The 20,436-nt window shown below is 56.1% G+C and overlaps 2 protein-coding genes across 2 annotated transcripts; both read left to right on the top strand.

The window, feature by feature from the left end:
* Positions 1 to 527: 527 nt before the first annotated feature.
* On the top strand, positions 528 to 7,710 carry LOC123350235 (F-box only protein 17-like). Its single transcript, XM_044988707.1, has 5 exons — positions 528 to 1,035; positions 1,723 to 1,834; positions 3,484 to 3,579; positions 4,162 to 4,300; positions 5,948 to 7,710. Exons 1-5 carry the CDS (start codon positions 732 to 734, stop codon positions 6,083 to 6,085), a joined length of 789 nt encoding a protein of 262 aa, XP_044844642.1. The 5' UTR covers positions 528 to 731; the 3' UTR covers positions 6,086 to 7,710.
* A 2,698-nt stretch (positions 7,711 to 10,408) lies between these two features.
* Positions 10,409 to 19,967, top strand: LOC123350234 (F-box only protein 17-like). Its single transcript, XM_044988706.1, has 5 exons — positions 10,409 to 11,007; positions 11,578 to 11,689; positions 13,537 to 13,632; positions 14,312 to 14,450; positions 18,111 to 19,967. Exons 1-5 carry the CDS (start codon positions 10,668 to 10,670, stop codon positions 18,246 to 18,248), a joined length of 825 nt encoding a protein of 274 aa, XP_044844641.1. The 5' UTR covers positions 10,409 to 10,667; the 3' UTR covers positions 18,249 to 19,967.
* The last annotated feature ends 469 nt before the right edge of the window (positions 19,968 to 20,436 follow it).

The raw sequence follows: 20,436 nt of genomic DNA, 5'->3' as shown, positions 1-20,436 counted from the left end.
GGCCAGGGCTCCCCCGCTGCGCTCCCAGGGCTGAGCCCGGCCAGCTCGATGCACGCACCGGGCTCGCTCCGCAGCCCAACCAGCCGGTGCTGCGGGGCCGGGGCGGAAGGACGTCAGGCCGCAGGAGGAAGCACCGAGCGGCGGGCTGGTGGCAGCCGGCCAGGGGCTGGGGCTGGGACTGGGGCTGGGGCGGGGCGGAGCGGAGCGGAGCGGTGGGGGCCCAGGCTGCCAGCTGGCAAAGGCCCCACACCGGAAAAGAAGCTGGGATAGGGAGGGGGTGAAAAACAAGGCGGGGGGGACCTCAGGACTCCTGGGTTCTCTCCCCATCTCGAGGAGAGCAGGGGGGTCTAGAGGTTAGAGCAGAGGGGGGGGGGTTCCCACGGAGGCTAATGCCAGGTGCCGAGTGGGCGGGGGGGAGACCAGGTGGAAGAACAGTGAGCGGGACGGGGGGGGGCACTGAGGAGTGTGTACGGGGGGCGAGGCCGATTTACACCAGCCGGCGACCGAGCCGGTGTCAGACCCTGCAGCGGGGCTGAGCGGCGAACGCGGAGCTGGGGGCGTTTCCCGCAGCCGGTTTCAGGCGCCCCCTGGCTTGCAGGAGCGGGATCCGGCGCCCGCTTTGCAGCCGTGTAAACGAGGCCGGGGCGGCTCCAAGGCGGGGCCGGGATCACATGAGCGGATGCGGCGGGGAGCGGTAGCTGGGCCTGAGCGAGCCAGGCCGCCCCGCGGACATGGGGCAGGGGGGGAGCCGGGCTCCCCCGGTCATGCTGGACCTGAACCCGCTCCCGGACGAGCTGCTGGCGCGGATCCTGAGCTGGGTCCCGGGCCGCGACCTGCTGACCCGCTGCCGGCCGGTGTGTCGCCGCTGGCGGGACCTCATCGACGGGCCCACTGTCTGGCGGCTGCAGGGCGAGAGGCGGCCGGGCTTGGGGGCCACCCTGGCGGCCGCCCGCCTCTGCCCCCCGCCGCGGTGGAGCCGGATCTGCCTCCTGGAGCCCTTCGGGCGCAACCTGCTCCGGAACCCCTGCGGGCAGGGTGGGTGCCGGCCCCGGGGGGGGGCGGGGCAGCGTTGGAGACGGATGGGGAGAGTGGGGAGGGCGGGGGGAGTCCAGGGCGGGGGTCACCATAAGATCGGCCCCAGTGGGTCAGACCCATGGTCCATCTCTGCCAGTGGCCTGTCTTCCGACAGCGGCCAGTGCCAGGTGCTGGGGGGTGAGGGCATTGGAGGAGAGGGGAGCAGGTGGCAGAGCAGGAGGTGAATGGGGAGCACTGAGGAGTGTGTTTGTGGGGAGGGGCACCAGGGAGAGTGTGGGTTGGGGGGCCCAAGGAAGAAGGGGAGGGGTGATGAGAGGGCACTGGGGCAAAAGGAGGTCTGGCAGGGGTGTCAGGAAAGGGGGGAGAGTCTCCCTCCTCCCCAGCAACCCCCCTCAAGAGGGGGTGGGATAGCTCAGTGGTTTGAGCATTGGCCTGCTAAACCCAGGGTTGTGAGTTCAGTCCTTGAGGGGCCACTTAGGGATCTGGGGCAAAATCTAGTGAAGGCAGGAGCTGGACTCAATGACCTTTCAAGGTCCCTTCCAGTTCTAGGAGATTGGTATATCTCCAATTATTAACCCACTCCTCCCCCTCCCCGGGAATGGGTGCTCACCCGGGCAGCATCCCACACCCCATAAACCAGCTCCCACCACACCTCATCCCCCTTCTTGATGCATCCTCTTCCCACAGATCAGTTCTCTCACTGGCAGGTGCAGCGTGGGGGCGATGGCTGGAAGGTGGAAGAGAACCGCTGCCCGGTCGAGGGCGCCCCAGCCCAGACCTGCTTCGTCTCATCCTTTGCCCTGTCCCCTGGGCCTTCCCATTTGCCCACCACCTTCCCCATGGGGCAGAAAGCTCCCTGTTCTCCAGAGGCCAGACCAGTCCTGATCTGGCATGTGCCCCTATGAATCCAGAGTCACTCTGGATTGACCCAGCATAAGTGAGATCCAGAGGTGCCAGGCCTGAGTCTGCCCTGCACCTTGTACAGTATTATACCAAATATATGTAAACACCAGTAAATCCGGAGTGGCTCTGGATTTAGGTCAGGGATACGCTACATATTTCTGCCAGGGCAGATCTGTCGGTCAGGCGTTGGGAAGAGAGCTGTGCTAGCCAGTGTGAATTCAGTTATACAGTACGGTGCATTGTTACTCGGAGAGGGTGGTTTTATCTACCAACAGGGTATCCTGGGATTCTTATACCGGCAAAGGGCTCCTACAGTGGACATGGTCTAAGGGTGTGTCTACATGGGCAAGTTTCTGCGCCACAAGTTATTCCACAGTTATTAAAGTGCTGGAATTAAACTGCTGTTGGGTGTCCACACTGTGCTCCTTGTGATACTGGAGCACATCCACATTAGCAGGTCTTGCAAGGGCAAGACAGCAGTGCATTGTGGGAGCTATCCCACGGTGCAACTGGCCGCAGGGCGCTTGGGGAAGGGTTTGCAATGCCTCATGGGCAGGCACAATGTCACATGATGCAGGTTTCCCAATCCCATTGTTCCATGGGCATCCTACTGCATTGCCAGCTGCTTTTCAACTGAACTGGGCTGGGTGGGTGTGTATGGAGGGGAGAGAGGCAGTGTGTTCTGGGGGCCAGAGAGGGGCCCAGCAGGCTGTCTTGTAAGTTCAGACAGTGGCAGGAAGCAACCAGTCCTGAGGCAGGGGAAGGGGGAAACCCTGGGATGTCCCTTGAGGGATTATGGGACAGCTCCGGAAGCCAATTACAGCACAATAGCAATCAAGTGTGTACACTGGCAATAGAGCACTGGAGCCTCTGTGCAAACAGCCTAAGAACTCGTTGAGGTGGGTTTTTTGCAGCGCTGCAGCTGCAGAGTTTCTGCACACAAAGTGGCTTGGCAGTGTTTACATGTCTGCAGTTTGAGTGCAGAAAGCTGCTTCACTTCGCAGAAACTTGACAGTGTAGACAAGCCCTAAGTAAATCTGGAGTCACTTCTGTGGAGTCGCTCCCGATTTGCAGCGGTATAACCAAGATCATATCAGGCCCTGACTCTGTGCTGCCCTTGTGTCATCATGACACATGAACACGTACACTCTACCCAAGTGTCGGCAGGGAGAACTGGGAACGGTGTCGCTCCAGATTTACGAGGCCTTCTCTGCACTTCTGATTTGCCCTGATTCCAGCCCCGGGTGTAGCTGCCCCAGCAAACTCCTATAGCAGACGTTATTTGCACTGGGGGAGCTGACCCCATGAGTTCAAGTCATGGCTTATGGCAGCTTTGCCTGTCTACACAGGGAGCTGTACTGGGGGAGTGCCCGGAGGCGTGAACACCTGAGCTCTGTTCCTGGCTCTGCTGTGTGACCTTGAGGAAAAACTACTTCCTCTGTCCATGCCTCGGTTGCGCTGGGCGCTGCTCAGAGGGGAAAAGTGGCCCTGGGCTCAGTTAGGTGCTCTTGCAATATCTCATTAGGGTTTCCTTTTCCCCTCTAGGTGGTGCATCAAATCGCAGCTGGTAGATCTTCTAAAGGAGGGGTTGTGGGAAGAGCTGCTGGATACCTACCAACCGGAAATCTACATCTCCGATTGGTAAGTTTCACCCTCTTCTCCCTAGAGGCCTGAATTGTGACCTGCTGAAAGAAATGGATTTGTGTCTTTGCTGCTGATTTCTGATGACTAAAATAAGACCTCTGCGGGTTTGGAGTTGTTTAGGGGTGATTGTTTTTTTTTTAAGCCTTAACAATATCAAGCCTGTTGAACCTGGAGGACCCAGAGATGTGGGTTGGGAGCCCTCTTAGCCCTTAATTAAAGCAGTGACAAGGGTTGGATTTTTAACAGAGAGTTTCTCCCGCCCAACTCTTGGTCAGGGACTTGCGTCAAATGCATGTCACAGGTCGTGTCTGTTCTCGGATTTGCTGGCTAGGATTGTAGACGGGCTTCCCCGAAGTTGCTGGGCGAGACAAGACCAGCGGGTGAGGATATTACAGTGCTTGGAGCTAAGATGCTGGTGCAATCCCCTGATTGATGGGGACCAAAAAGCCGGTGGTTGATTTCAGCTGTGTGTGTTCCCAAGATTTCTGTTACATTCTACATTCGGGGGGCTGTGTCCTGTCTCCCTCTTGCTGCCCCCCCGAGGTTCCTAGTTCCCCAACGTCTGTTCCCGTCCCGCAGGTGGGGCGCCCGAGAAGACTGTGGCTGTGAATACTCCATCTGCGTCAAGCTCCTGGCTGCTAACAGAAGTACTGTAATCGCTGAATTCCAGGCCAACCCCGATCCCGTACAACAATGGAATGACCAGCAATATCACCAGGTGAGCCGGCTCCGTTGCCAGCTCTCTGGGCACATTAAGGGACTGGGAGTCAGGACCCCTGGGTTCTAGAACCGTCTCAGCCACTGGGTTGACTTTGGGCAAGTCACTTCCCCGCCCTGTGCCTCAGTTTCCCTGTGAAAGGGGGATAACGTGACCAAGTAGGGTGACCTGATGTTTGGGGCTATGTCTAATATAGGCGCCTATTACCCTCCACCCCCTGTCCCAATTTTTCATACTCGCTGTCTGGTCACCCTGATACCAAGCTCCACTGTAAAGTGCTTTGAGATCTGCCATTGAAAAGCGGTAGGGATGAAGTGGGCGTAATTTGTAAAATTGTGTATGTTTCAACACGGAGGAGAGGAGGAGCGAGTGGCGCTGGCAGAGAAAGGAATAGAACACGGGTCTCCTGACATCCAGTCCTCTATCCACTAGCCCACCACAGGCGGCAGATGGCTAGGCCTAGTCGGTGCAACAAAAACAAAAACACTATTCCTGCCCGCCCCACTCGGCAGGCAAAGCTCTGCATCCAGCTGCACCAGGGCCAGGAAGGAGGCAGGAATGGCCCCACCTGTGCACGGACACTCGTGTTACGTGACGCTCGAGAGGGCTCCTCTGAATTCTGCAAGCGGCTGGAGCCGGGCCCAGACTCAGGGATGGGAGTCACCGCCAGGGCTCCCTCTACTTTTTCCCACCCATGTGCGGAATGAATTTTGTTATGTGAATTGTGTTATTATTTAATCACTAGTCAGGAAGACTCGATTTTATCATGGATTTCTACATACAAGTGCATTCTTGTTGGTTGTTATAACCTTCATACATATTCCTCACAACTCAGAGATAGAAGGGACCCAGACTGGGTCTCTTTTACAGCCTGCTGCCATTGTAAGTTTTCCCTTCTAGCGAGAGAATGGTACGGTGGATCTCAAATCAATGAAGGCTACACTCGGAAAGACCTCAAGGCTTCTGGAATATGCTGCTCAGACAGTTTCACTTTTTTATCAAAAAAATCTGATTTTTAATTTTTTTTAAATAATTGATTTTTATCCACCCTGGTTATGTGCCCCCCCTATGGAGGTGATGTGTGGGAGGGGGCTCAGGGCTGGGGCAGAGGCAGAGGATTTGGGTGCAGGGGTATGAGGGCTTTGCCTGAGAATTTGGACTCTGGGGTGGGGCTGGGGATGAGGGGTTTGGGGTGCAGGAGGGTGCTCTGGGCCTATGGCAGGGGGAGAGGCCCCCCACAGCTCTCTCTGCCCGCAGCAGCACTTGGGCTGCAGCTCTGGCACTGGGGCCGCAGGCTAGACGCCCATCCCCCGGCCACGGGAGGTCCAGGCTGGGGCTGGGGCACATCTCTCCCTGGCTGAGGCAGGTCCCAGCCAGGTGGGTTCCCTGGACGCCTGCACAGTGCTAAATAGGCTGCGGCGCAGCCGGGCACCTTACAGGGAACTTAGGCCACCACTCTGGGGGGAATGTGGGGCAGGCCTGCTCTCCGACCCCCCTCTCGCTGCACAGCAGCTATTCCGTTTTGCCCAGCCCCCGCCCTGCAAGAATATCTTCACCGGTCTGTGTAGCCCCTGCTTCCTCTCTCTGGAGCACACGGATTTGTGACGGTCCAGAGGTCAATTTGGGTTCCTTTTCCTTCCCTCCCAGGTGTCCCACCGGTTCAGGCAGTACGGCCGTGGAGTGCGGTATGTGCATTTCCTCCACCAAGGGAAGGACACTCATTTCTGGGCAGGACACTACGGCGCACGGATCACCAACTCCACAGTCATGGTGAAGCTCAGCTGAGAGCCAGGAGCGGGTCTCTGCGAATCTCTCATGCGAGCCGGAATGATGATCTCCATTGGCCTCTGCGAGCTCCTCTCCAGTCCTAGAACAAATCAGGGGGCTGCGTCTCCTTGAAATTAATACGCCCCTTTGCCTGAGAAGCTTTTTTGGTCCATTCTTTCTAGCCAGCCTCATCCCACGCAGGACCAAAGAGCACCGTGGCGAATCTTTAGGTTCCTAGTGCCTGACTTCGGTCAGTGTGAACCTGCCGCTGGACGGCAGAAGCAACAAGACTTTAAAGATGGAAAAAGTTGGGCTTGTTCCCCTATTTGTGGGCTTTGGGATTGTGTCATCAGAGCATGAAGGGGTTAAAAAAATAGTTGTTTAACCACCACGATGAGGAATTTTCAGATCGTCTCTGCCACGTTTCTGTTAGGAAGCTGCAGAGAGGTGGGTTGGGAGCTCACTGCGTGTTCTGTTAATGGAAGAGTTTTCTGCCAGCTGATGCCTGTGGTGTTGCCTGTCTGATGTGTATCCAGATTCACAGGTGAGCAAAATATACCCTCCTGTCCCCCGTGCTAATTAGATTGCATGGTTCTGGGCAAGGGGGTTAGAACCCAGCTCCTGCACGGTTCGGGTAGTGCAGTGCTCACGAGAATACCATACAGGGCAGCCCCTAGACAAACGTAAACAGCCGCTTGTTGATTGTCCACGAGTTTATGGGGAACGTAACATTCAGGTCTGTTATCACTGCACTCGGATCGCAGCAAAGCTGGGCCTGGTAGACACTCAGGCCTTTTGCTGACATAAACCAAGGGTCAGCTTCTGAAGTAACTGACCGGTGTGTAAATCTGGAAAGACTCCAGTGGAGTGACTCCAGATTCACCCAGGTCTACGTGAGACCAGAACCGGGGCCTAGCAGTGCTTTGGTGCAGTTCCCTCCCCATTTTGGGGGGCGATGTGGGCGTAAGGCAAAGTCCACTCTTGTACTAACGCATGATCACGGGGCATGGGCAGGGGGTTATAGGCGGAGCCGCAGAGCCCACTCCCAGCAGGGGTTGATGGGGAGGTTGATGGGAAAGACCTTTCTAGGGGACTGGGGTGTAATTTCTGCCACATGGCCCAGCGACGGCCTTCAGTGTCTCAGCTGGTCCTGCGTGCAGTCATCGGGATGGGTCTTAGCCTTGCTAGTACAGACAGGCCAGAACTGAGTGAGCGAGGAATGAGGCCTGCTGACTCCAATGGACTTAGGCCTGATTTACACCGGAGAGAAGGAGAAGGGAGCTAGGGTAGCTATTCAGTCCTAGCGCTGAGCAACCTCCCAACCCGTTCCCTTGGTGCGCAGAGAGCCGGGAGGGATGGTGGCCCTTTGGGCCAGGCTGTTATCGTTTAAAATGACCCCACGGGCCTGGGCTGAACTCCCCGGTAGGTTAGTTACTGAGAGAGCTAACGGGTTTCCTGTTGGCCTGAGTTGGTTTTATTAATAAAAGGGCATGGAAGGTTTGAGCTGGTTCCTCACCAGAAAAGAGGGGCCAGGGAATGTATTAGCTGGTCAGTTTCACAGGGCTCTGTCCCCAAATGGAGTCGCTGAATATGATACCACCAGCTGTGCGGCTTGTTACTGATGATTAAAGTGCTTTTCTGAACAGCGTGTGGTGTGGGTGCTTTCACAGCTCAGCTGGCTTGAAGGTGAGACAGGCCCAAGGTGAATGGCCCAGTTCTTCTCCCTTCAGTGAGAGGAAGAAACTTGGGGACCAGGCACAGCTGAGAGAGAGCAGGAGGCAGCAGACAGGAGTTTGCAGTGAGGTGTGGTGGTAATTAAATGAAGCATGTGGGGGTTGTAGCGGAAGAGCTCTCCCTCTTCTCCCCGAGTTTGTACTGGGGGGCCTGGCCCAGGAGGGGCAGGCAGCTGTGCCCCCAGTGTTCCCTGAGCAGCAGGTTGCAAGCTGCCAAGAAGCCACCTAAGGAGATGCTGCTGGTTAGTGCAGTGAGGTCCAGCTGCTGCCCGGCCTGCTCAGAGCGGGGGGCGAAGCTCAGGATCATGCAGGTAGGGCGGGGGGGGGGAGGGCCTGAAACAGCGTGTGAAGCCTGACACAGCTCTGCAGGGACACGTTGCTCCCAGGGAAGCTGGCCGGGGCCACGAAAGGCCGAACCATCGCTGGGGGGCGGCTGGGTGACAGGCAGGAAAATGCAGGCGCCAAAGCTGTGGCGCGAACAGCTGGTTCGAACCGGTTGGAACTGGCTTGTAACCGCCGTCCCCTCAGCGCTTTCCCGCCACTCGCCCTTTATAAGGAGCTGTGCCCGTCGGCCGGCGCTGTCCGGCCAGGGGGCGGCCGTGTGCCGTCCGGCTCTTCCCGGGTCTCCGGATCCAGAGCTGGGAAGGATCCTGTGACCCCAAGAACTTACCTGCCACCCTGGGTCCTTTGGTCCATCAGCAGCTTCAGTCCCCACCGCTTGTCCCCATCGGCCCCCGAGATCCAGCGTTACTCCCCAAAGGGCAGCGTTCGGCCCGAGGGTAGAAGGTCCTGGACCCACCGCTCGCTACCCTCTGCCCTGCCCCGAGATGACATGGGATTAGCAGGAGGCCATAGAGGGGATTTGATTTGTTTTGTTCTTGTGTCTGTAAAAGGGAAACAGAGGCACACTGTGGTTCATTGAGATTTGATTTTTCCCTGGTTACAGGGGTGGTTATTAAAGGCCCAGCTCCCTTAGCCATGGGGTGATGGGAGAACCTAGCAAGGCCCTCTAGTCGGCATTGGTGAGGCCTCATCTGGAGTAGTGTGTCCAGTTTTGGGCCCCACACTACAAGAAGATTGTGGAAAAATTGGAGAGAGTCCAGTGGAGGGCAACAAAAATGTTTAGGGGGCTGGAGCACATGACTTATGAGGAGAGGCTGAGGGAACTGGGGTTATTTAGTCTGCAGAAGAGAAGAATGAGGGGGGATTTGATAGCAGCCTTCAACTACCTGAAAGGGGGTTCCAAAGAGGATGAGCTCGGCTGTTCTCAGTGGTGGCAGATGACAGAACAAGGAGCAATGGTCTCAAGTTGCAGTGGGGGAGGCCTAGGTTGGATATTAGGAAACACTATTTCACTAGGAGGGTGGTGAAGCACTGGGATGGGTTCCCTAGGGAGGTTGTGGAATCTCCTTCCTTAGAGGTTTTTAAGGCCTGACTTGACAAAGCCCTGGCTGGGATGATTTAGTTGGGGTTGGTCCTGCTTTGAGCAGGGGGTTGGGCTAGATACCTACTGAGGTCCCTTCCAACCCTGATAGTCACTGATTCTATTATTCTAAATCAGTCATTGGAGAAGCACCGAGGGATGGATCCACATCAGGGATTCCACGCGGGAGGGGACGTCGGCTTAACCTGACCGGCTGGGTTATCCAGAGGCCGGTGTCACAACATTAGAGCAGGTCACGAGATGGGGGGGGAAATGGGGAAGGAACATCTAGTGCTGCTTAGGTCAGGGCGCTGTGTTAGAGCGTGGTGGGGAAGTGAGGCAGGACTCCTGGGTTCTCTCCCCAGCTCTGGAAGGGGAGTGGGATCTAGTGGTTAGAGCAGGTGGTGCGGGCTGGGAATCAGGACTCCTGGGTTCTACTTCTAGCTTTGGGAGCTTTGTACCCCCTGTGGCATTCCCATGCAGGGCAGCAACTGGACTGCAGACACCTTGGGGCAGGGCCCAGCTCCAGGCCTGTGCTCTGCAATTTGCTGGGCACCAGTTTCGGTGCTGGCGACATGGTCAGTCCTTCCCTGGCTGCTGTCAGCCACCACCACACCCCTCTTCCCCCACCCCACGTTGGAGGTGGTTCAGTGTCATTGACCCTATTTGTGCAGGTTTGGAAACTGAGGCACAGCACGTAGGAAGGGACTTGCCCAAAGTCACATGGGGAGTCTGAGACAGCAGGGAATAGAACCCAGCCCTGGGAGGCCAATAACACTGACCGAATCTTACCACTGGAGGAGGAGTGAGGGCAGGGTGGGCTCAGGGGAAGGGGCGAGAAGGGGTGGAGGGGGGGCAGGGCCTGTGGCAGAGCCAGGGGTTGAGCAGTGAGCACCCCCAGCACACTGGAAAGTTGGCACCTGTAGCTCTAGCCCCGGAGTCGGTGCCTGTACAAGGAGCTGCATGCTGCTCCTGAGCCCTAGTTTGGCCACACCTGGGTTGGAGCCAGAGGGGCTGGGAGCCAGGACTCCTGGGTTCTCTGCCCCGCTCCAGGGGAGGCTGGGAGTTTTCCCGACAGTGGCCAGTGCCAGGTGGCGGAGGGGGGACCAGTTGGGGGAGCACTGTGCGGGGGAGGGGGGCTGCAGGTGGAGGCACCGATTTACACCAGCCGGCGACCAGAACCGGTGTCAGACCCTGCAGCGGGGCTGAGCGGGGAACCCGGAGCTGGGGGCGTTTCCCGCAGCCTGTTTCAGGCGCCCCCTGGCTTGCAGGGGCGGGATCCGGTGCTCGCTTTGCACCCGTGTAAATTGGGGGGCGGAATCCGGTGCTCGCTTTGCACCCGTGTAAACGAGGCCGGGGCGGCTCCAAGGCGGGGCCGGGATCACATGAGCGGATGCGACGAGGAAAGTAGCGGGGCCTGAGCGAGCCAGGCCGCCCCCCGGCCATGGGGCAGGGGGAGAGCCGGGCCCCCCCGGTCATGCTGGTGCAGTGGGCGCCCCCGTCTGCCCCGCCCCCGCTGGACCTGAACCCGCTCCCGGACGAGCTGCTGGCGCGGATCCTGAGCTGGGTCCCGGGCCGCGCCCTGGTGACCCGCTGCCGGCCGGTGTGTCGCCGCTGGCGGGACCTCATCGACGGGCCCACGGTCTGGCGGCTGCAGGGCGAGAGGCGGCCGGGCTTGGGGGCCACCCTGGCGGCCGCCCGCCTCTGCCCCCCGCCGCGGTGGAGCCGGATCTGCCTCCTGGAGCCCTTCGGGCGCAACCTGCTCCGGAACCCCTGCGGGCAGGGTGGGTGCCGGCCCCGGGGGCGTCGGAGAGGGATGCTGGGATTATGGGGGCGGTGGGAGTCCCGGGGGTCACCATAAGAACAGCCCCAGTGGGTCAGACCCATGGTCCATCTCTGCCAGTGGCCTGTCTTGCGACAGCGGCCAGTGCCAGGTGCTGGGGGGGGAGGGCATTGGAGGAGAGGGGACGAGGTGGGAGAGCAGGAGGTGAATGGGGAGCGCTGAGGGGTGTGAATATGGGGAGGGGCACCAGGGAGAATGTGGGTTGAGGGGGGCCAAGGGAGAGGGAGCACCAGAGTGGGGGAGGGGGTGATGAGAGGGCACTGGGACAGAAAGGTGCCTGGGGGTCTGGCAGGGGTCTGGCAGGGGTGAGGGAAGGGGGGGAGTCTCCCTCCTCCCCAGCAACCTCCCTCGATATTTATTTCTCTCCCTGTTTATTTTCAAGAGCCACATTAACCCCCTCCCCCCCCTCCCCTGGGAATGGGTGCCCAGCAGGGTGCCGTCCCCCGCCCCATCAAACCAGCTCCCACTGCACCTCGCCCCATCCTCCCCCTGACACATTCTCTTCCCGCAGATCAGTTCTCTCACTGGCAGGTGGAGCGTGGGCGCCATGGCTGGCAGGTGGAAGAGAACGGATGCCCGGTGGAGGGCGCCCCGGCCCAGACCTGCTTCACCACATCCTTTGAGTGAGTTCGTCCCCTGGGCCTTCCTGTTTGCTCCCCCACCTTCCCCATGTGGCAGAGAGCTACCAATTCTCCAAAGGCCAGACCGGTGCTGGTCTGGCATGTGCTACTATGAATCCAGAGTTGCTCTGGATCGACCCAGCATAAATGAGACCCAGAGGTGCCAGGCCTGAGTCTGCCCTGCACCTTGTACCATCATGTCCCAAATATGTGTACACACCAGTAAATCCGGAGTGGCTCTGGATTTAGGTCAGGGCTACGCTACAGATTTCTGCCGGCACAGATCTGTCGGTCAGGCATTGAGAAGAGAGCTGTGCTAGCCAGTGTGAATTCAATTATACAGTACGGTGCTCTGTTACTAGGAGAGTTTGTTTCGCTCAGGGAGGGTGGTTTTATCTGCCAACAGGGTATCCTGGGATTCTTATACTAGCAAAGTGCTCTGACTGTGGACATGGTCTAAGGGTGTGTCTACATTGGTAAGTTTCTGCGCCACAAGTTATTCCACTTTTATTAAAACACTGGAATTAAACCACTGTTGGGTGTCCACACTGTGCTCCTTGTGATGCTGGAGCACATCCACATTAACAGGTTGTGCAAGGGCAAGACAGCAGTGCATTGTGGGAGCTATCCCAGTGTGCAACTGGCCGCAGGGGCTTCGGGAAGGGTTTGCAATGCCTCATGGGCAGGCACAATGTCGCATGATGCAGGTTTCCCAATCCCATTGTTCCATGGGCATCCTACTGCATTGCCAGCTGCTTTTCAACTGAACTGGCCTGGGTGGGTGGGTATGGAGGGGAGAGAGGCAGTGTGTTCTGGGGGCCAGAGAGGGGGCCAGCAGGCTGTCTTGTAAGTTCAGACAGTGCAGGAAGCAACCAGTCCTGAGGCAGGGGAAGGGGGAAACCCTGGGATGTCCCTTGAGGGATTATGGGACAGCTCCGGAAGCCAATTACAGCACAATAGCAATCAAGTGTGTACACTGGCAATAGAGCGCTGGAGCCTGTGCGCAAACTGTCTTACGACTCTCATCGAGGTGGGTTTTTTGCAGCGCTGCAACTGAGGAGTTTCTGTGCACAAAGTGGCTTGGCAGTGTTTACACATCTGTAGTTTGAGTACAAAAAACTGCTTCACTGCGCAGAAATTTGCCCGTGGACAGGCACTAAATAAATCTGGAGTCACTTCAGTGAAATGGCTCCGGATTTTCAGTGGTATAACCAAGATCAGATGCAGGCCCTGACTCAGTGCTGCCCTTGTGTCATCATGACACACACAAAACAGACACACTCTACCCAGGTGTCGGTATCAACCCAAAGTGTCTGGCAGGCGAGAACTAGGAACGGTGTCGCTCCAAGTTTATGAGGCCTTCTCTGCACTGCTGATTTGCCCCGATTCCAGCCCCGGGCTTAGCTGCCCCAGCAAACTCCTATAGCAGACGTTATTTGCACTGGGGGAGCTGACCCCATGAGTTCAAGTCATGGCTTATGGCAGCTTTGCCTGTCCACACAGGGAGCTGTACTGGGGGAGTGCCCGGAGGCGTGAACACCTGAGCTCTGTTCCTGGCTCTGCTGTGTGACCTTGAGCAAAAACTACTTCCTCTCTGTGCCTCGGTTTCCCCTCCCACCCTTTGCCCACCATATCTGTGGGACAGCAATTGTCTCTTCCTAGAGTTTATATTGACCTGCCAACACATTATACCCACAGCTGCCTTATCTACAGTAGGATTTCAACACCTGTCCACGAATACCCTTTTTTCCCCCCTAGTGTCCACAGAGTGCGCAGCGCCCAGCACAATGTGGCCCTAATCTCAGGTGCTATTCCAATATCACATTAGGGTTTCCTTTTCCCTTATGTAGGTGGTGCATCAAATCGCAGCTCGTAGATCTTCTAAAGGAGGGGTTGTGGGAAAAACTGCTGGATACCTACCAACCGGAAATCTACATCTCCGATTGGTAAATTTCACCTTCTTTTCCCTAGAGGCCTGAATTGTGACCTGCTGAAAGTAATGGGATTGTGTCTTTTCTGCTGATTTCTGCTGACTAAAATAAGACCTCTGCAGTTTCCTTCAATTCTAGTTATAGGGGCCACCTGTGCCTCAAAATCAAAGGGTTTGGGTTTGTTTTTGGGTTGTTTTTTTAATCATTTAAAAATATCAAGCCTGTTGAACCTTGTTTGATCTATTGGTTTTTTTGCTGGAGGTCCCCTCGGAGGACCCAGAGATGTAGGTTGGGAGCCCTGTTAGCCCTTAATTAAAGCAGTGACAAGGGTCGGATTTTTAACAGTGAGTTTCTCCTGCCCAACTATTGGTCAGCGGCTTGCGTCAAATGCATGTCACAGGTAGCGTCTGTTCTTGAATTTGCTGGCTAGGATTGTAGACGGGCTTCCCTGAAGTTGCTGGGCTAGACAAGACCAGTGGGTCAGGATGTTACAGTGCTTGGAGCTAAGATGCTGGTGAAATCCCCTGACAGACGGGGACCAAAAAGCCGGTGATGCTGCTTGTGTTGGATTCAGCTGTGTGTGTTCCCAGGATTCCTGTTACGTTCTACATTCGGGGGGGGGGTGCTGTGTCCTGTCTTCCTCTTGCTGCCCGACGAGGTTCCATGTTCCCCAACGTCTGTTCCCATCCTGCAGGTGGGGCACCCAGCGAAATGGTGGCTGTGAATACTCCATCTGCGTCAAGCTCCTGGCTGCTAACAGAAGAACTGTAATCGCTGAATTCCATGCCAACTCCGATGCCATACAACAGTGGAACGACGCGCAGTATCACCAGGTGAGCCGGCTCCGTTGCCAGCTCTCTGGGCACATTAAGGGACTGGGAGTCAGGACACCTGGGTTCTAGAACCGACTCAGCCACTGGGTTGACTTTGGGCAAGTCACTTCCCCTCCCCACGCCTCAGTCCGCCTGTGAAGGGATAATGAGACCAAGCTCTACTGTAACGCACTTTCAGATCTACCCCTGAAAAGGGGTAGGGATGAATCACTAGTGGGCGTCATTTGTAAAATTATGGATGTTTAAAACAACCAAAAAAACCAGAGCGCCAAGAGTTAAAAATCGTGACTCCCAAACCGAAAGAGCTCTCGCCCTGTCTTGGAGCTGTCATCAGCTCTTCACGCCGACTCATCACCCAGTCTAGGCTGCAGCGTGACCATCCCGGAATCTATCGCATAGACCGAGAAGGGGGATGAAATCAAGTTTGAAAGGGGAAACTTGCTGGACGTGGGAGGGTGGTTCTCTTCCCAGCTCACCCACAAAACAAACTCCACCCATGGGTCTTGCCCACGTGAAACCCCTCTAGTGTTCACAGCTGGAGTGCTTCAGTGTAGGAGCTGCCAACGCTGGCTGGAGAGGTTCTTCCGTCACTGCGGTTAATCCACCTCCCCAAAAGGGGGTCGCTAGATCCATGGCAGAATTATTCCATACAGGAGTTCGATCTGTGGTGGTGGGGTACCCTTGGGGTTCCACTGGGGTCCCCCTTCGTGGCCCTGGACTGTGCCTGTGGGTCTGAATCGGTTCACAGGCTGAAGGACGAGGATACAAAGAAATACTGAGCAGCTCCCCCTTCGGGGTACGTCTGCACTGCAAAAAAAACCAACAACCGGGGGCAGAGAGTCTCAGCAGCCGGGTTTACAGACTCGGGCTACGTCGCTAAAAACAGCAGCATAGACATTACCACTCGGGCTGGTGCTCTGGCTCAGACACCAGCTCCCTCCCTGGGTTTCAGAGCCGTCGACCCGGGTATTTGCAGGGCCAGCCCGAGTCTGTAAAGCCGCGCTTGGAGACGCTCTGCCGCGGGTGGTATTGGCACAGCGTAGACATGTCCTCCCTGAGCGCTGTCCTGCCCTGAATGGGGCTAGGGTCCTGTGGGGACAGTGTAATTAACGACTGGTTTCTAATGCAGACGCGCAAGGGGGCTGCACAAAGCGTGCACGGGCAGCCTGAATTCGGGCTGTTCCTAACTCTGGAGGGCTCGACCCTGCACCTTAATGTTCTTTTAAGGTCGCTCTTATGGCTATAATGTGTGTGAATAGTTGAGGTGCCCAGCAAAGATTGTGTAGCGTAGCTCATGGGATCCGTGCAGGACCGATGGCTCCCTCTGCTGCCTCTTTACGCTGGGAGGTATCTGTAGAGTCACTGCGCGGCTCTGGATTTTATGAGGTCTGTTACCGGCGCACCTAGAGCCCGCAGCTGCGATCGGGGCCCCGTTGTGCCGGGTGGGGGCACAGCGCAGTCTAAAGGGACACAGGGGCATTTATTGCAGAGGTGCAGCTGGCGGTGGCAGAGAGAAGAATAGAACATGGGTCTCCTGACATCCAGTGCTCTATCCACTAGCCCACCACAGGTGGCAGATGGCTAGGGCTAGTGGGTGCTCATCCCCCCCAAAACTATCCCTGCCTGCCCCACTCAGCAGGAAAAGCTCTGCATCCAGCTGGGTCAGGAATGGTCTCACCTGTGCACGGACATGTGACGCTCTAGAGGGCGGCTGGAGCTGGGCCCAGACCTCTGGGACGGGAGACACCTCCAGTGCTCCCTCTAATTTTTCCCACCCATGTGTGGAATGAATTTTGTTATGTGCAGCGTGGATTTGATTTAAATCATGATTTCATAGAATATCAGGATTGGAAGGGCCTCAGGAAGTATCCAGTCCAACCTCCTGCTCAAAGCAGGACCAATCCCCAGACAGATTTTTGCCCCAGATCCCTAAGTGGCCCCCTCAAGGATTGAACTCACAACCCTGGGTTTAGCAGGCCAATGCTCAAACCACTGAGCTATCCCTCCCCCTACAATCATTAGTTAGGAAGACTCTCTTTAATCATGGATTTCCTCATAAAAGTGCATTCTTGTTGGTTGTTAGAACCTTAATACATATTCCTCACAACTCAGAGATCGATGGGACCCAGACTGGGTCTCTTTTACGGCCTGCTGCCAATATAGGTTTTCCCTTCTAGCGAGAGAATGGTACGGTGGATCTCAAATCAATGAAGGCTACACTCAGAAAGACCTCAAGACTTCTGGAATATGCTGCTCAGACAGTTTCGCTTTTGTTTCTACTGCCTGTGCCTCCCTTCTCACATTTATCTCCAGATTTCTCCTTGTCCAGATCTATTCTGCCCCCAACAGTCTTCTATTCACTGAACTTTTTGAAACTTTGCACTTTTAGAGAGAGTTAAGGGACTGACTGTGTGTACACCAATGTGCAGAGGCACAATAGGGTTGGGGTCTGTTATTGCTCGCCTCTTTAGTTATTTATTTTAAAACAGTATTGCTGTTAACAAGCATGTTATCGCTGGAGACACAAATCCACCGTTTGAGAACTGCAAAACATGGCATCTCTGATGGTATCTTCTAGACTGAGCTCTGAGTCCCATTGGGTAGATAGAAAGATTAACCTAAAGAATCTGTACAGAAGCCCCTGGAACCCCATAAGATTGCATCCCTAATCCATGAACTGTTGGAACTCATTTACAAAACTTTTCTTCAACATGACATGAATATATTGTCTCATACGATAGAATTAGAATTTATAATCCCTGTTCCATGATGAGATATTTGAGCTATAATGTATCTTAATTAAAACGATCTTTAGATAAAATGGTTCGTGAGGGAAAAAATCCTATTTTTTTTAAATCATTGATTTTTATCCACCCTAGTTATGTGCACCAATATGGACGTGATGTGTGGCAGGGGGCTCAGAGCTGGGGCAGAGGGTTGGGGTTCAGGGGGTGAGGGCTCTGGGTTGTGGCTGGGGGTGAGGGGCTCAGGGCTGGAACAGAAGGTTGAGGTGCAGGGGGTGAGGGCTCTGTCTGGGGGGTGCAGGCTCTGGGGTGGGGGTGGGGAAGAGGGGTTTAGGGTGCAGGAGGGTGCTCTGGGACAACAGCAGGGAGAGAGGGCTTCTCCCAGGTCTCTCTCCCCGCAGCAGCACTTGGGCTGGGGGGAGAGGCGCCTCTCCCTGCCATGGCAGCTCCGGGGATGGGGCCATGGGATAAGCACCATTCCCCAGCCACGGGAGGTCCGGGCTGGTACTGGGGTGCCTCTCTCCCTGGCTGAGGCAGGTCCAGGCCATGGCTGGGTTCAGGCCACTCTTCCCCCAACCGTGGCAGGTCTGGGGTTGAGTTGGGGGAGGGACGTCCCGCCTGGAGCAGAGCAGGTCCCATCTGGACGGGTTCCCGGAGCCCCTGCACAGCGCTAAATAGGCTGCTGCACGGCCACGCACCTTACTGGGAACTTAGGCCACCACTCTGGGGGGAATGTGGGGCAGGCCTGCTCTCCGACCCCACCTCTCGCTGCACAGCAGCTATTCCGTTTTGCCCAGCCCCTGCCCTGCAAGAATATCTTCACCAGTCTGTGTAGCCCCTGCTTCCTCTCTCTGGAGCACATGGATTTGTGACAGGATCCAGAGATCAATTTGGGTTCCTTTTCCTTCCCTCCCAGGTGTCCCACCGGTTCAGGCAGTACGGCCGTGGAGTGCGGTATGTGCATTTCCTCCACAAAGGGAAGGACACTCATTTCAGGCCGGGACACTACGGCGCACGGATCACCAACTCCACTGTCATGGTGAAACTCAGCTGAGAGCCAGGAGCGGGTCTCTGCGAATCTCTCATGCGAGCTGGAATGATGATCTCCATTTGCCTCCGCGAGCTCCTCTCCTGTCCTAGAACAAATCAGGGGGATGCGTCTCCTTGAAATAATACGCCCCTTTGCCTGAGGAGCTCTTTCGGTCCATTCTTTCTGGCCAGGCTCATCCCACGCAGGACCAAAGAGCACCGTGGCGAATCTTTAGGTTCCTAGTGCCTGACTTCGGTCAGTGTGAACCTGCCGCTGCATTGCAGAAGCAACAAGTCTTTAAAGATGGAAACAACTCGGCTTGTTCCCCTATTTGGGGACTTTGGGATTGTGTCATCAGAGCATGAAGGGGTTTAAACAAAACCCAAACTACTATTTTTTTACCACCACGATGAGGAATTTTCAGATGGTCTCTGCCACGTTTCCGTTAGGAAGCTGCAGAGAGGTGGGTTGGGAGCTCACTGCGTATTCTGTTAACGGGAGAGTTTTTTCTGCCAGCTGATGCCTGTGGTGCTGCCTGTCTGATGTGAATCCAGATTCACAAGCACGTGAGCAAAATACACCCCTCCCCTGTGCTAATTAGATTGCAATATTCTGGGGAAGGGGGATTAGAACCCAGCTCCTGCACAGTTCGGGTAGTGCAATGCTCAGGAGAATACCATACCGGGCAGCCCTTAGACAAATGTAAATAGCCACTTGTTGATTGTCCAGGAGTTTATGGGGAACATAATCTTCAGGTCTGTTCTCACTGCATTCGGATCCCAGCAAAGCCAGTGGGCGTGGTAGACACTCAGACCTTTTGCTGACATAAACCAAGGGTCGGATTCTGAAGTGTGTAAATCTGGAAAGACTCTAGTGGAGTGACTCCAGATTCACCCAGGTCTACATGAGACCAGAACCGGGGCCTAGCAGTGCTTTGGTGCAGTTCCCTCCCCATTTCAAGGGGGGGCAATGTGGGCGTAAGGCAAAGTCCACTCTTGTACTAACGCACGATCATGGGGCATGGGCAGGGGTTTATAGGTGGAGCCGCAGAGCCCACTCCCAGCAGGGGTTGATGGGCAAGACCTTTCTAGGGGACTGGGCTCTAATTTCTGACATGTGGCTCAGCGACGGCCTTCAGTGCATCAGCTGGTCCTGTGTGCAGTCATTGGGATGGGTCTTAGCCCTACTCGTAAAGACAGGCCAGAAGTCGGATGGTATCAACCAATGTCCTGCCATTGGTGTCTTTGCTCTCTTACACCAGCAGGGGATACCGTCCCGGTGATTGGAGGCGTGATGCTGGGGGATCTGGTGCTTTGTGTTATCTGTGTCAAAAAAAGCCCAAATTCTGCCCCCATTGAAGTCCAAGGCTCTGATTCTCCTACTGCTCAAATGGTTGAGTGAAGAAAGAGGCCTGCTGACTCCAATGGACTTGGGCCTGATTTACACCGGAGAGAACGAGAAGGCACATTCAAGTTCATTTAGATTTGCTTTTTCCCTGGTTATGGGGGGAGGGAGGATTATTAAAGCCCCAGCTCCCTCAGCCATGGGGTGATGGGAGAACCTAGCGAGGCCCAAGAAATCAGTCATTGGAGAAGCACCGAGGGATGGACCCACCTCAGGGATTCCACGCGGGAGGGGACGGGGCGCAGGCAGGCGGAGACGTCGGCTTGACCTGACCGGCTGGGTTATCCAGAGGTTGGTGTCACAACGTTAGAGCAGGTCATGAGAAGGGAGGGAAGGGGAAGGAACATCTAGTGCTTCTAAGGTCAGGGCGCTGTGTTAGAGCGGGGGGGGCGGTATTGAGGCAGGACTCCTGGGTTCTCTCCCCAGCTCTGGAAGGGGAGTGGGGTCTAGTGGGAGGGAACTCCTGGGTTCCATCTCTAGCTTTGGGAGCTTTCTACCCCCCTGTGGCATTCCCACGCAGGGCAGCAGCTGGACCGCGGACACCTTGGGGCAGGGCCCAGCTCCATGCTTGTGCTCTGCAATTTGCTGGGCACCAGTTTCCGTGCTGACGACATGGTCAGCCCTTCCCTGGCTGCACTCAGCCCCCCACCCCTACCCGAGGGAGGTGGTTCAGGGTCATTGAGCCTATTTGTGCAGGTGGGTAAACTGAGGCACAGCACGTAGGGAGGGACTTGCCCAAAGTCACATGGGGAGTCTGAGACAGCAGGGAATAGAACCCAGCCCTGGGAGGTCAATAACACTGACCGAA

This window comes from Mauremys mutica, chromosome 15 (assembly GCF_020497125.1).
Source record: "Mauremys mutica isolate MM-2020 ecotype Southern chromosome 15, ASM2049712v1, whole genome shotgun sequence".
Lineage (NCBI taxonomy): Eukaryota > Metazoa > Chordata > Testudines > Geoemydidae > Mauremys > Mauremys mutica.
Note: the sequence above shows the minus strand (reverse complement) of the source record. Positions and strands in the feature narration are given on the sequence as shown.

Coding starts and splice junctions, on each gene's coding strand:
- LOC123350235 (XM_044988707.1), top strand. CDS start 732: ATGGGGCAGGGGGGGAGCCGGGCTCCCCCGGTCATGCTGGACCTGAAC. Junction 1,036..1,722: donor CCGGAACCCCTGCGGGCAGG/GTGGGTGCCGGC, acceptor CTCTTCCCACAG/ATCAGTTCTCTCACTGGCAG. Junction 1,835..3,483: donor TGCTTCGTCTCATCCTTTGC/CCTGTCCCCTGG, acceptor TTTCCCCTCTAG/GTGGTGCATCAAATCGCAGC.
- LOC123350234 (XM_044988706.1), top strand. CDS start 10,668: ATGGGGCAGGGGGAGAGCCGGGCCCCCCCGGTCATGCTGGTGCAGTGG. Junction 11,690..13,536: donor TGCTTCACCACATCCTTTGA/GTGAGTTCGTCC, acceptor TCCCTTATGTAG/GTGGTGCATCAAATCGCAGC. Junction 14,451..18,110: donor ACGACGCGCAGTATCACCAG/GTGAGCCGGCTC, acceptor CTTCCCTCCCAG/GTGTCCCACCGGTTCAGGCA.